The sequence below is a fragment of the Strix uralensis genome, chromosome 10 (assembly GCF_047716275.1).
Source record: "Strix uralensis isolate ZFMK-TIS-50842 chromosome 10, bStrUra1, whole genome shotgun sequence".
Classification (NCBI taxonomy): domain Eukaryota; kingdom Metazoa; phylum Chordata; class Aves; order Strigiformes; family Strigidae; genus Strix; species Strix uralensis.
Window position 1 is genome coordinate 19,995,819 of NC_133981.1, and position 12,772 is coordinate 20,008,590.

The 12,772-nt window shown below is 37.8% G+C and overlaps 1 protein-coding gene and 1 long non-coding RNA gene across 19 annotated transcripts in view; one reads left to right on the plus strand and one right to left on the minus strand.

Annotated features, from left to right (window-relative positions):
* The window catches only part of DOCK3 (dedicator of cytokinesis 3), a 220,724-nt gene that overhangs the window by 175,543 nt on the left and 32,409 nt on the right, over window positions 1–12,772 (plus strand). For 16 of the 18 annotated variants that reach the window (XM_074879567.1, XM_074879577.1, XM_074879568.1 and 13 more), the window contains 7 exons: window positions 1,534–1,682; window positions 4,302–4,387; window positions 6,299–6,325; window positions 6,445–6,540; window positions 8,292–8,352; window positions 8,842–8,935; window positions 9,632–9,780. In XM_074879567.1, the coding sequence (XP_074735668.1) occupies window positions 1,534–1,682; window positions 4,302–4,387; window positions 6,299–6,325; window positions 6,445–6,540; window positions 8,292–8,352; window positions 8,842–8,935; window positions 9,632–9,780 (662 nt within the window). The remainder of the gene's footprint in view (window positions 1–1,533; window positions 1,683–4,301; window positions 4,388–6,298; window positions 6,326–6,444; window positions 6,541–8,291; window positions 8,353–8,841; window positions 8,936–9,631; window positions 9,781–12,772) is intronic. The other 2 variants (XM_074879569.1, XM_074879576.1) reach the window with 1 other exon arrangement.
* Window positions 3,229–12,554, minus strand: LOC141947904 (uncharacterized). The gene is made up of 2 exons (XR_012630301.1): window positions 12,484–12,554; window positions 3,229–3,442 (listed from the first exon to the last, which is right to left on the minus strand). It is a non-coding gene; the product is annotated as an uncharacterized LOC141947904 (long non-coding RNA).

Below are 12,772 nucleotides of genomic sequence, written 5' to 3' on the forward strand. Positions count from 1 at the left end.
GAAATTAAGCATGTTACAAAACAGGGGAAAATGTATCTCACCACAGGTTTCAAAAGGTAAATGGAGATTTTTCATCTAGAACTTGTGCTTTTAGAAGTGTGCTGCAGCAGTCTTGGGTTTAGGTAATTCAGAAAAGCCAGGTAACTTCTGTACTGTATCAGAGCAAGTCCAGCTAGGCCAGTACTCTGTCTCCATCAGGGACCAAAAATGAACACCTATGGAAATGTTTGAGGACAAATAAAGTACATAGTATTATAAAGGGAAAAAATATGTTTGCTGATAGAGATCACAAATAATACAAGGTTCTGAGAATAGGTAAATCATTAAGAGAGCAAGGGAATGGTACAAATCAGATTGGATAACTTGATAATGCGGCTGCAAGCAATATATTCAGAAAGCCAAATATAAACATTTTATTTGTAGGAATATAGGTAGGAGTGCTAGCTGAGAAAACAAAGACTGCAAACGTATCGTGCTGATAATCAGGTGAAGGGGAGCTACCTGTAAAACGCCATGAGTAAAAAAGATACCATAATCTTTGACAAAATATGTAAGAATCTTGAGTAGGAGAAGGGGGATGATATTAGTGCTATGGTTTTTTCATAAGTGCACTTCATTCTAGAATAGTTCACCTGGTCCTGCTTTCTACAGCTCAAAAAAGCAAAACCAAAATCAAACCAAAGACAAATGGGACAGAGTTCAGAGAACAGTCAGGAAGGTGACTACAGAAGTAAGAAAATGCCTTATTATAAAATACTGAATAAGCCTGACCTGTCTTGCACAACTAAGATGATGCAGACAGACTTGATCACAGTCTCTAAGCATCTATGTGGAGAAAAGAAGGCTCTCCAAAATAACAGAGATCAAATAACCAGAAAATGATGGTAGACAAATTCAAATGAGAGTTGAGAAGCCTGTTTTAGATATGTAGATAGAGATATTTATCACTGAATCTTTTTCCAAATATGGCTGTTCTGATTTATTCTCTGCGACTGCACAGTAAGCATGCCACAGAAGAGATTGTTAGCAAAATGCCTTGGGTTTCTGTTGCTGAGAAGCAATGCAATTTGGTCCTAAGTCAAGGTCAGTTAGGAAATTGAGACTTCCATAGCACAAAGGATGAAGAGCTCTGTTGTAGTTCTCTGAAATCTAAATGTTTTATTAAATTCCATTGTTCTTACCAGCCCTTTCAGAATCTTTTTGTTCACAAATTAGAAATATCTGTGGCCTCTTTTCCCCCTAGTTAGTATGTTTTAGTTTGGTTATTTTTGACAGTTTGAATTCCTTTGCAAGTCAAATGCACTGACAATTTTTGCTGAAGGCTTTCACAGTGAAATTAAAAATGCTCTTAGAGAATTTGCAAGGAATGGTGTAAAGCAAATAGTTTTTCCAGTCCTTTCAAGAAAAGAGTGTGTTTGCTTTTAGAATGCTCATGCTTACTACTATGTATATGTCGTTACTGCAGGAGTTCCCTATTTTCTCAGTGACAGATAACAAAGGCTTTTATTTAATTAGTTACTTTGTGTTGTGCAGGTGAGCATAAGATTCACTTTATTCCGGGAATGATTGGCCCCTTTCTTGGTGTTACACTTGTTCCACAACCAGAAGTCCGGAATATCATGATCCCTATCTTCCATGACATGATGGACTGGGAGCAGAGAAAGAATGGCAACTTCAAACAGGTGAAGTCGGTTCCCAAACATTTGCAGTATTGTTTTTCATGCTCTGTCTATCTGCAATGTCCAGCTGGAAGCAAGGAGTTTTGTCTGTTGATGCATTTCTGATTGTGAAGATGATGTTGTCATGTAAAGATATAAAAATATAAATTTGAAGCATAATTCACAAAACTATACAAGACTCCCGAGATTATTTAACGAGTGCACTTTACAGCAAGCTACATTTCCCGTGAACATAGAGAAAAGGAGCAATGTGCTCATCACATCGGAGATGAGGAAAAGAATTTTGTAAGTGCTGGGCTCTCACTGCTCCCATTGGTTTCACTTAGATTATTAGTCAACCATTAAATGGGTCAGACTGAGAACCAAAAATGGAGATGTAAAGATATAGCCAGTATTTGAGAACACAGTGGTGTTCGCTCCTCTGTCTTCAATTTCCAGCTAGAAGGTGGTATTGTGTAATTAATTATACCATGCTTTGAAACAGACTTTGTATAATTTTTTAAGAAATTGTAGCACTCTCCTGAAATGGTTATGCCCAACAACAGTTCTGTAGCTTCCACCTGCTGTGAGCTCTGATTGCATAAACAGGGAGAGGAGTCTTCATCATTTTGTTGCCCAGTCATGGTCAGAATTGCTTAAATTTTCCACTGCAAAACAGATCCCTGAAGTGCAAAATATTAATAATGAAGAATTGGTTTGGACTGGACCCTGAGATGACTGTGCTTCATTGTCTTTGGGGCAATGCTGGAGCAAGTATCTGCAAATAAGCACTCTGAAGTAGTAAATCCTTTTATTTAAATTATCATAATTCATGCAATTATTATCCACACATTCATTAAAATGCCAGATCTAATCTATCATTCCAGGAGAATAGCAGACCTTTTCCATAGCCTGACCTATTAAAGGCTGTGTGGAAAAGTATTACCAGGAGCTTCTGTTTTTCTTTCTCTTCAACTCCCTTGATTATTACTGTTGTTATTATTATTTACTACTATTATTATTACAGTAGCATTTGATCTTGGTCCTCTTTTTGCTTGTTTTAGCATAGCAATAGAACAGTCCCAGCTCTGGCACTTACAGTTACAGGTACCTACAGTCATCTTCAAGTTTCTGGACCTGTTTATACTTATTGTATCAAGATGAACTCTTCATAATCTTCATTTAATTTTTACACTCACTAATGTATTCTAAACTAGAGCTCCAAGAATATTTCTTTAATTACTGTGGAGCAAATTTCCACACTGTTTTATGAAGCATATATTGTAACTATCTAAGATTAAAGACAGAATAATCATCTGTATTAGTGAGAATGAAATAAATAGTTAAATAGCACAAGATGTATTAAACATTATTAACATTAGCTGCTGGAATCAGGAGGTTATTTGTTGTCCAGTATAATGCTAGATATATTCTGGACACGTGCATTACTGATTTTTGTCAAGTCATTGTAGATCACAAGCAAAGAGAGGGTAGTTTTTATTAAATTCTGAGCTCCTCTTTACTTTTTAAACAATAAATTGGTTGTCAAAAAATATTAAAATCCTGGAAATTCATTTTCAAGTCCTTTTTTTATTTTTGTCGGTAGCTCAAGTTTTAACAGGGTTATTTTTTCAGCAATACTGGATAACAATGCAGTCTGATTCATGGACTATATCAGGCTTCCCTTTAATGATTTCAGCAACAACAGCACCAACTCCATTGGTGTGCCACTGGGTGATTTGTTTTTCCTTCTCACCTTAACTTCCTCTGCAGCAATTTGGCAGCTGAAAAACACAGACAAACTCAAATTATGTTTGTCTTTAAATAAAAACAAGCCATATTTCTACAAACAGTTTCAACCTTTAGGAACCTCTGTCTTCATTAGTACTGAAAGTATGTTTTTTACAAGATTTCCAAGACTACATGAAATCATTTTGTTTAATGTTAGATACATTGATTTCTGCACTTGAATCAATTTTATGGGAATAGCTGATATCAAACTTGATAATAGGACATATTAGACTGGGGGAGGAAATGAATACATATTCAAAACCTTTGTAAGGGAAAAGAAACATAATGATACTGTTGTGGCCCTTTATGTAAGCGTGAAAATAAAATGCGTCATATAATCATAGAGAGGCTTGACAAAACTGGGTTTAATGAATAAATAATCTTGCAATGTAATGATGCCTGGATGATTGGAAATCAATTACCTACCAGCAGAACCGTCCCAGCCAACCAGTGGCAATCACGCCATGAATTAGTTTCTCTGCGTGGATATTCTGTTACAGTACTGGATACAGTTTGTCCGGTATACTGGTTCACTGAAAGTGTGTCTGAGTGATTTATTTGATAAAGTGAATAAACTTCAGAAATTCCTGTGAAGAAGCAGTGTTACCTGCCCTGGGATGTTCACTTAGACCCTGATAAGCAAAAGGATAATTTAGATTTCGTCCTCCTATTTCACTGAAAAATGAGAGAAGTGTGTCCATTGAACTGAGCCACAGAGAAACAAATCACTGGCACATAGAAGTGGGCAGCCCCAGGGCATGAGACAAAACATCCTTTCATTCTTCCTAGTGTTTGGAACTCTTGTCCTTCTACATGAACAGCTAATTTGTAACCAATTGCTTCTTCATCCAGGTGGAAGCTGAGCTGATCGATAAGCTGGACAGCCTGGTATCCGAAGGAAAAGGTGATGAGAACTACAGGGAACTCTTCAGCCTGCTGTAAGCTCTGCCAGTTTCTGCTCGCTCTGTGTTGGGCAGGGTCATTGAAAGAGTCAAAGTAGTGACCTGTGCAGCCACAGCAACAGTGCTGATCTTTCAGAGAAAGCAGTGAGGGGCTTTCTGGCAGGTTTGCATGACATGGCTCAGTGAAATAGAAATATGTCACTCTAATTCTGAAAAGAATATAAAAACCTAAATTCTTCTTTGTCTTCCTTCTGTGAAATCGAATATAAGGCTGCACAGGTAAGTAGTTAACCATCTTCCCATCAAAAATTGATTTGCTAGAGGAGCCAGTGCCTGCCTTTTTACACAGCAGTAAGTGAAATCATGGTCTTAAGATTGTTTAGAGAAACAGTGTACTAGCTAGCAAGTCAGGCCTTGTCAGAGCAAAAGATATTTTCCTCAGCATTTTCCTTTGCTTCTTCCAATTTTTGAAGGTCACGTTTTGGTTGGCTCAACAGTTGCAAGTTGCTTCTTCCAGACTCCATCATGACACTGTATTTCCACTCCCTTTCACACCAAAAATCCAGTAAATCACAAGGATAAACTTTACATCTCACTTTCCACTTAGTTATCTTTGATTACTGACCTGTTGCCAGATTTCATTTCCAGTGATCCTAGTTTATTTCAAAAGGACTTGTTTTGAACTGTGAGAGTCCAGGGCAGTTAACCCAAAATCTTTAAATATCCCAGTGAGCCATGGAGATCAGCAGCAGAATTTTAGCCATACATTCCAGACAATTTTATGTGGCCCCCAATAGCATGCTGGCAGTTTGAGGCATAAAGCTTTGTTTTGCTAGAACCAATACTTACATTTCTGAATTTACAACTGCACATTTGTTCATTTTCAGATACATAGGCCTGCCTATCCTGTATGCTTATCCTTAGGAAGCATGTAAATGTATTCAGTTTTGATTTGTGTATATTCAGAAAGTCTGACGCATTACATGTACAGATAATATAAGTCTATTTCAGGGATAAAGGAAGAAAAATATCTTATCTTTTTTTCTTTTTTAATTCACCTGGCAAGAGGAATCTCATGTATTTCCTTTGCTCCAGTTGATGACATTTGTTACCTGAAATGTTAAGAATTCAAAGACTGTAGCTTGTTACTTATTTTTAGATGACAGTGACTGGATGTATTGCCAAGAAACACAGCCTGGAAGTCCAGCAACCTTTTAGTTTATATTTGCTATTGACTTTTCTGAGAACAGTGTGAACTTTGAGGAAACAATTTCACAAAGTTAATAAATGCCGTGTGAAATAAACAGTTGACCCTGAATTCTACTGTCTCAACTATACTGCTGAAATGAGAATTGGCTCCCTCAGCTGATGATCATTCCAGTACCGAACAGTTGGCCTCTTGTGAGGACGTGTGTGACACCAAACAGAATTTCTTTTCTCTTGCCAGTACAGAAGTGGCAAGTTCTTTGACCAGCGATCCAGTTTCTGGAAACTAGTGTGTGAATTTGCTTTCTTTTTTCACTTTTTAAGTATGATTTTCAGTGTTCTCACTCTAGCCTTCTCTCAACCTTCACAATTGTCTCAGTGAGATGCCTGCTGTATTGTCTAGTTTGCTGAGCAGGAACAGATTGCCTTTTATTTATTTACAGTTTAAATAAACTGTGATTCAAGGTTAGTTGGTTGGTTGCTGATTAGAGGCGAAAATTTATGTAGTGATGAGCAAAGAAGAGGTATTTGCACTAGGTTTAGACTCCCTTCCAACTTCTGACTGCTGTTAGCAGTTTTTAAGCTACATTAAGCTACATGGGAATGTCAGTAACGTGAGAATTGGCTGTTGCCATGAGCATTGCTGCTCTTCATATATTTTAAATGGCAATGTGAAGATATTTTTCCTTCTCATGTAAATTCTGTAATTTCCTTGTCTTTGCTTCATGCTGCCTGGAGTAGAACCCAGCTCTTTGGGCCGTATCCCAGGTAAGACAGGAATTCTATGGATTTGTCTTATGAGGGAGAAACCAAGTTGTCCCCAGCTGTCTGCGTGCACTGTGCCATTTCCCTGGAAGCCTCATCTGCTGTTTCCATCTCCCAAACAGTTTGCTGGAGAAGATTGAGCAGGAAACATGGCGAGAGACTGGAATCTCTTTTGTTACATCAGTTACTCGTCTCATGGAGCGGCTGCTTGACTATAGGTATCTGGCAACAACAGTAATATATTCTAAGAACTTTGTAAGGAGGTAGTACCAAATTTCTTTTCTACAGGGAATATTTTTATTGTTTATCAAGCTGCATGCTTCTCTGATGACAAGTATTATGTAAGCAAGCCTAACTCATTGCTACTAGGTTCTGAGCAAAAATCCTAAATCCACATCTCTAGAACCCTAATTCTCATTCTTGTATGCTCGTTACTGATAATAGCAAAGAAATTTTTTTAACTTGTAGTTTTGTACTAAAGTTTAATCAGGTTGCAAAATGATTCATTCCTTCTATCACTGAAATGATCTTGCCCAACTCAGCAAAATAGAGGCTAAATGCAAGAATGATCTCAAATGCCTTGCTGACCCAAGATGTGCTGAATGCCTCATCTAGACATGCAGGGTTGGAAAACTTTTCATCTGAGGGAAGTCTGACATGTCAGCTGGTGACTCATGTGTGCAAGACTCCACTATAAATTAGGCATCCTTTATTTAGTTCTAGACGGAAGTTTACAGGACTATTATGTCAATACAGCTGAGCTTTGATCAGTTACAAGAAAATATTTTAACTTTTTTATATATATATATACACACACACTCAGACTTGTTTTTATGGAATAACAGACAATTTGAAACTATGCAGAACTGCCCCAAATATTTCTATCTTCAGCCTACTGACAATAATTTTTGCTTCTGCTGCTGCTCATCATAGGTAAAAACCTGTGAGTAGGCTGGGTACTCTGCAATCCCAAATCCTTTTCTGTGCTTTTTTATTTGCTCTTTTTATTATCCTTACCTGTCTGATCCAATCTCCTGTTTGTTTCCTGACAAGAGCTGCTGTACAACTACAATGCAAGACCAGGTATCTGAGATACATTTAAAGGAAATGCGAGGGAGCTGACTTTTTTTTCTTAATGAAATTTGCTATCAACACAATTTTAATACACAGATACACACTGTCATGCTTAGTTGAGGAGCAGATACCAATTTTAATTGATTTTTAATACACAGCATATTTTTTCGTTCCCAGAGCAGACCAGAACAGGGAACTGCATCAGAATTTGAAATACACAGGCATCTCTTGGAGTTCAGCTGCCAGTTAGTTGACACAGTAGTTCTCAAGATAGTTTGCTGTGTTACTGTTTTAAAAATTTTGTCTCTTTTTCATAAATGAATGTGACTTTCTCAAGTCAGGACTAGTAATTTCAGAAGCCTTTAACTTTTTGTGCTGCTTCAATAGAAATAATTTCTAAAATACTCCAAAAACTAAAGATAAATGTTGTGATTTAACTTACTGATGAAACAGTAATCTAGTCTGAATTACTTGGGTTGTATCTTTCAGTGTGCCAACACTTCATTGGATAGCTGAATTTATGAAAGCTAATCCTTTGACTAGGAAAACACTAAACATTTACATCTGGATAAATAATAGTTTTTCACTTTTATAATAGATAGTTCAGATAATTTTTGGACACTATTATCTGATTTTTGTTCAGATTCTTGTAAGAAATGAAGTAGCAGTCATCTCAGGTGCTTGTTCTCAGATGCAGACGTGTAAGAGGACACAGATCTCATATCATTTAAGCCATAATATGGAAATTACTCTTAGAGGAACTTTATAAAAGGAAGTATATGATTAACTCTTGTTTGTGACCCAAGGAAACTCTGGAGGATAAAATAGCTTCAAATTTATTTTAAAAGGTTTTTGTTTTGCAGATGTATGTTTCAACATTGCTCTACTTTCTTAGGGACTGTATGAAAGGGGATGAAACAGAAAACAAGAAGATTGGCTGCACTGTTAACCTTATGGTAAAGATTTTTCCTTTATCTTTTTGGGATACTGTGCAATGTTGTCAAAACTGGGATGGGAAAGGTTGGGACAGGAATCTGTGTCCGGCAAGGGTAGCTTCAGAATCCGAGCCCTGGGATGACAGAACAGAATGACAGAGGTTGTGAGGATCCCCTGGAGGTCTCTGGTCCAACACTCTGCTTAAAGCGGGGCCAAACAGGTCAGGTTTCTCAGGGCCTTGTCCAGCTGAGTTCCGAGTATCACTGTGACAGAGGTTCTACCACCTCTCTTGCCTTTTCTTTCAGCTTTTGACTACCTTCAGTTTGGGGGAAAAAAAAATTCATGCCACAATACAATTAGTGGGTTAAATCAGTGTGAATGTGAAAAGAGTTATTACTTTTCTTTTGGACTGTCTTCTCTTTTCAATACCTTTATACATACACAGATAATGCTGATTGTATTGAATGAAGGAAGAGTCTCAGTAACAACTCTGTTCTTGTCTTTCACAGAATTTCTATAAATCTGAAATTAACAAGGAAGAGATGTACATCCGCTATATCCACAAGCTCTGTGACATGCACTTACAGGCTGAGAACTATACAGGTTAGTAAGATATCATATGGGGTCTTCCTGAAATCCTCTTGCAAGTTTTCAACTCTCCCAATGTTGTTGGGAGATGTTACATCTGATTCATTCTTTTGGAAAAAAATTGTATGAATCAGTTATGGCAGTTGGGAAGATAAGAAGCTGAGGTCCAGCTCACTCCCTTCAGTCAAATAATGTATGTCTTCGCCCACACAACCATATGACTATTCTGGTACACTCTGAATTTTACATTAAGTGCTCTACGAGGAAGACTGATCCAAAAAAATCACAATAGTGGAATCACATTTAGAGGAATATTAAAATCACAAAACCACTGTTACATTATCATTTGCCATATTTCCTTGCATTGCCATATTTACAGAGCACTTAGAAAGTGTATGTGTTGTCCAAGTTCTGTGTACAGCTGCAGGCCCAAATCTAGTTCCATATCTGACTATGCATTTAAATCAAGTAGCTAGTAAAAAGAAACTTGACAGATTTGTACCTAAAAATCAGGTTCATCGGAAACAGCTTTGTGCTGCTATTTTAAGTAATGGAATAATTAAATGATCATCTAAGATGTCAGAATTTTTTCTTGCACTGTAGATCAGAAATTCCAGACTGTTTAAGAAGCAGGTCTAGTGACCTTTCAACCTATTGGCTGTATTTATTTGTTGTCACTGATTCAGTGTTCAATAACTGCATTTCCAACAGAGGCTGCATTTACTTTGCTTTTGTACTGTGAGTTGCTTCAGTGGGAGGACAGACCTCTGAGAGAGTTCCTGCATTATCCTTCTCAGTCAGAGTGGCAACGTAAGGAAGGTCTGTGCCGTAAGATTATCCATTACTTCAACAAAGGGAAGGTATGCCAACTTCTTCTGTCTTCCAGCAGCTTCCTTCCCTTTTCCTGACTTACTTAGGCCTTGCAAGACTATCATCTCAGTTCAGTAGCCTGGAAGTAAATTTGTATCACAAGGTTTTATAACTTGACAAATTGCTTGTTGGCTCTCTGGGTGCAAAAACATGAGAAAATGGATACGGGTATTGCATTACACATAACGTTTGGAACCAGTTTAGGTAGGCCAACAGAAAAAACACCAAAACATGTTTATACCTTTAAACCAAACTTTGGATCAACTGATATGACAGAAAGCTCTATGAGTGCCAAGTTCCTTAGCTTCTGGGGGGCAGGATTGCATTTTGTAGTTGTCTATGCAAATTGCTGTGTTATGACTCACTTTAGGACTTGTTTTGTTTCTAACCTATAGAACTAAATAGCAGGCAATGCACTGTAGGAGTCCCTTTATTAAAAAAGACTGAAGTCTTTTCAGTGTCACTGTTATTTTAAGGTGGCTTTCAATTAAAGTGCAGTTCCATCCCTTCACAAGAACAAAATCAATATATTTCAATTTCACAGATTCAGTATGTTTTTCCTACAATAAATATTATTTTTTTATTACTGCAGACATAGGTGTTATAGTCCCTTGTGTCACGGTGTTTTGGGAACATTTCAGAGGTGAACCTTAAAAGTGGTATAATCCGTTAGAATATTTTCATATTTTTCCCTTCTCTAGAAAAATCCTACAGCTTATATATTGGAAGATAACATCTGTATGTGTGCCTTGGGGAGATTTTTGCCTGTGATGGCAATGACAGTGGTATTAAATACAAATGTGATTTGGTTCATATGGGGTTGACATTCTCTACAGAACCTGCAAAGGAAGTCAGATTCCAGTGTAGGAAGAAATGGCCTATTTATGAAGAAGTGATTCATTAAGAAGAAATTTTTTGGGTTTTGGTCAGAATTGTTCTAGTAATACTGCATATGGGTCTCTTTTTAGTTTCAGAAATTTTCAGAGTTTTTCAGACTGCACTTAAATAACTACTGACGTGCAAATATTGCAGTACTGTCTGACTGGACAAAGATGATACAGAGACTATGTCAAACAAGTGAGCCTGTACTTTTGACAAAAACAGGCAGTCCATCTATGCACTGAAGGGGAGTAAAAACCTGATGGATGTAATTTTGCTATAAAACTCCTAACAGATTATAGAGTGTTAACCTCCTGAGGTTTTTCCCCCACTGGATGTTTTTGGAGTTACTTAACTTTGTGTTTTAATCCTCCTTTATTATAAATGGTAGCTGAATGACTAAATAATCCACTTAGGCAGTGTGTATGTCACTCAGACTGTGGAAGTGAAAGAAGCAAAATCCTCCTGCTGCTTTTCAGCACTCTTTCTGTAGCTGTGTAAGAGGGAACAACTCAGGCAATGGAAGAAATTTGCTTCCCTCAGCTTGTGTCTGGTAGTTTCTTCCTGCACCACCCTAAGATGGTCCCTCCTCTGGTCCTGAAGAGTGGAATTTGTTGTTCTGGGTCCTTCAGTTGCATTTCTAGAGTTAAGTTTCTCATGCTGCTCCTGGCATCTTCCACTAAGTAAGGGGGTCAAAGCAGCATGAAAAAGTATAAAAATTCTGCATTTGTTAATGGGAAAATTTTCTCAGCACAGGAATGGGGGAATACTATGGCCACAGGACTGTCTTGTGAGTTTGCCATAAAGGGCATGCCAGTGGAGGGCAAGGAGTGGTGGCGTGGCCCATGGCAGGCCTGGAGTGCTGCAGTGGGGTGCAGAATTGAGCAACTCAGTATTGTTGATAGCAGCAGCCCTGTGCTGGGAAGGAACAAGGTGTTCCAAAGCCCCTTTAGCCTTCGCTCTGGTCGTGTGCGCCTTCCTACTGATTTCTGCTATGCTTTAAATTGGTTTATGGCTCAGTTGGCAGTGTGAGCAAGTGCATAACTTTAAATGAAGATTTTTATTTTTTTTTTAACTCACAGTTACAATTTTGTCTGTTAAAACTCAAGGTTTTCTAGTTGAAGACTGTGAATAGAACAGTTTGAACCTGATTGATCATGCTTCTGGACAGTAATAGCTTGAAAACTACACAACCCTCTTCTGTCCAGTTCACGGCCAGATTTTATTAACTGAAAATTCTGACCAGCTCCCATCACAGCATCGCAGTGTGTATCCTCCTTAGTGCCAGCCAAGTGCTGTGAGAGACCCAAAACTGTATTTCTAAAGTAGTTCATTTTTAGATCATGTGTTCCATACCCAACATTTGAACTAATTTCTCTTGTGCACCCTCATGTGACTCATATTTTCAAAAGAAATCTGCACATGGGATGTGAGTAAATAAAGGTTGCCATTCGTAAATGTTGATTGTCTCTATCTGTGCTTCCTTGTGTGCAGTCATTAGCGCTCAACTGAGAGTTCCTGGTGCCATAGGAGAAGGCTGCAATAAATGTTGTATGAATGTGCTTTTCAAGTGAAGGACATAATATGCAAACAGATCAGATGTCAGTAATGAGGGAAATTAACAGTGGAGACATTAGGAAATTATTTGAAGGTGGGAAGAATGATGCTTTAGAGGGAGGTGACACTTGCATAGCACACGGAATTACGTATTAAATTTCTGCACTGTGAAGATGGTACTCATTAAAATCACAGATTTTAAAACTGCGGATCCCAGTGGCTCAGATAACCATTCATTCCCTTTTCCTTTCAAATACCTGCGAACTCTCTTTCCTCAGTTGCTATCTGTATATTGTGTTTCTTCACTTCTCTGTCTCATCTTGTATCTACAGAATACTCAGCTAGCATAGTGGAGCTTCTCTGTGTGGAAATCTAACTGAAACAAAGAGAGAAAGCCTGAGTTAGGATGACAAGAACAATATCAGGGTACATGTAGAAGAGCTGGTATAAAGAGAAGTAAGATGTGGTTACATATTGTTAATTTAATTCATATCAGAAAAGGAGCATGAAAAGGTTACATCTTTAAGATCACCTGAAGGGACGGCA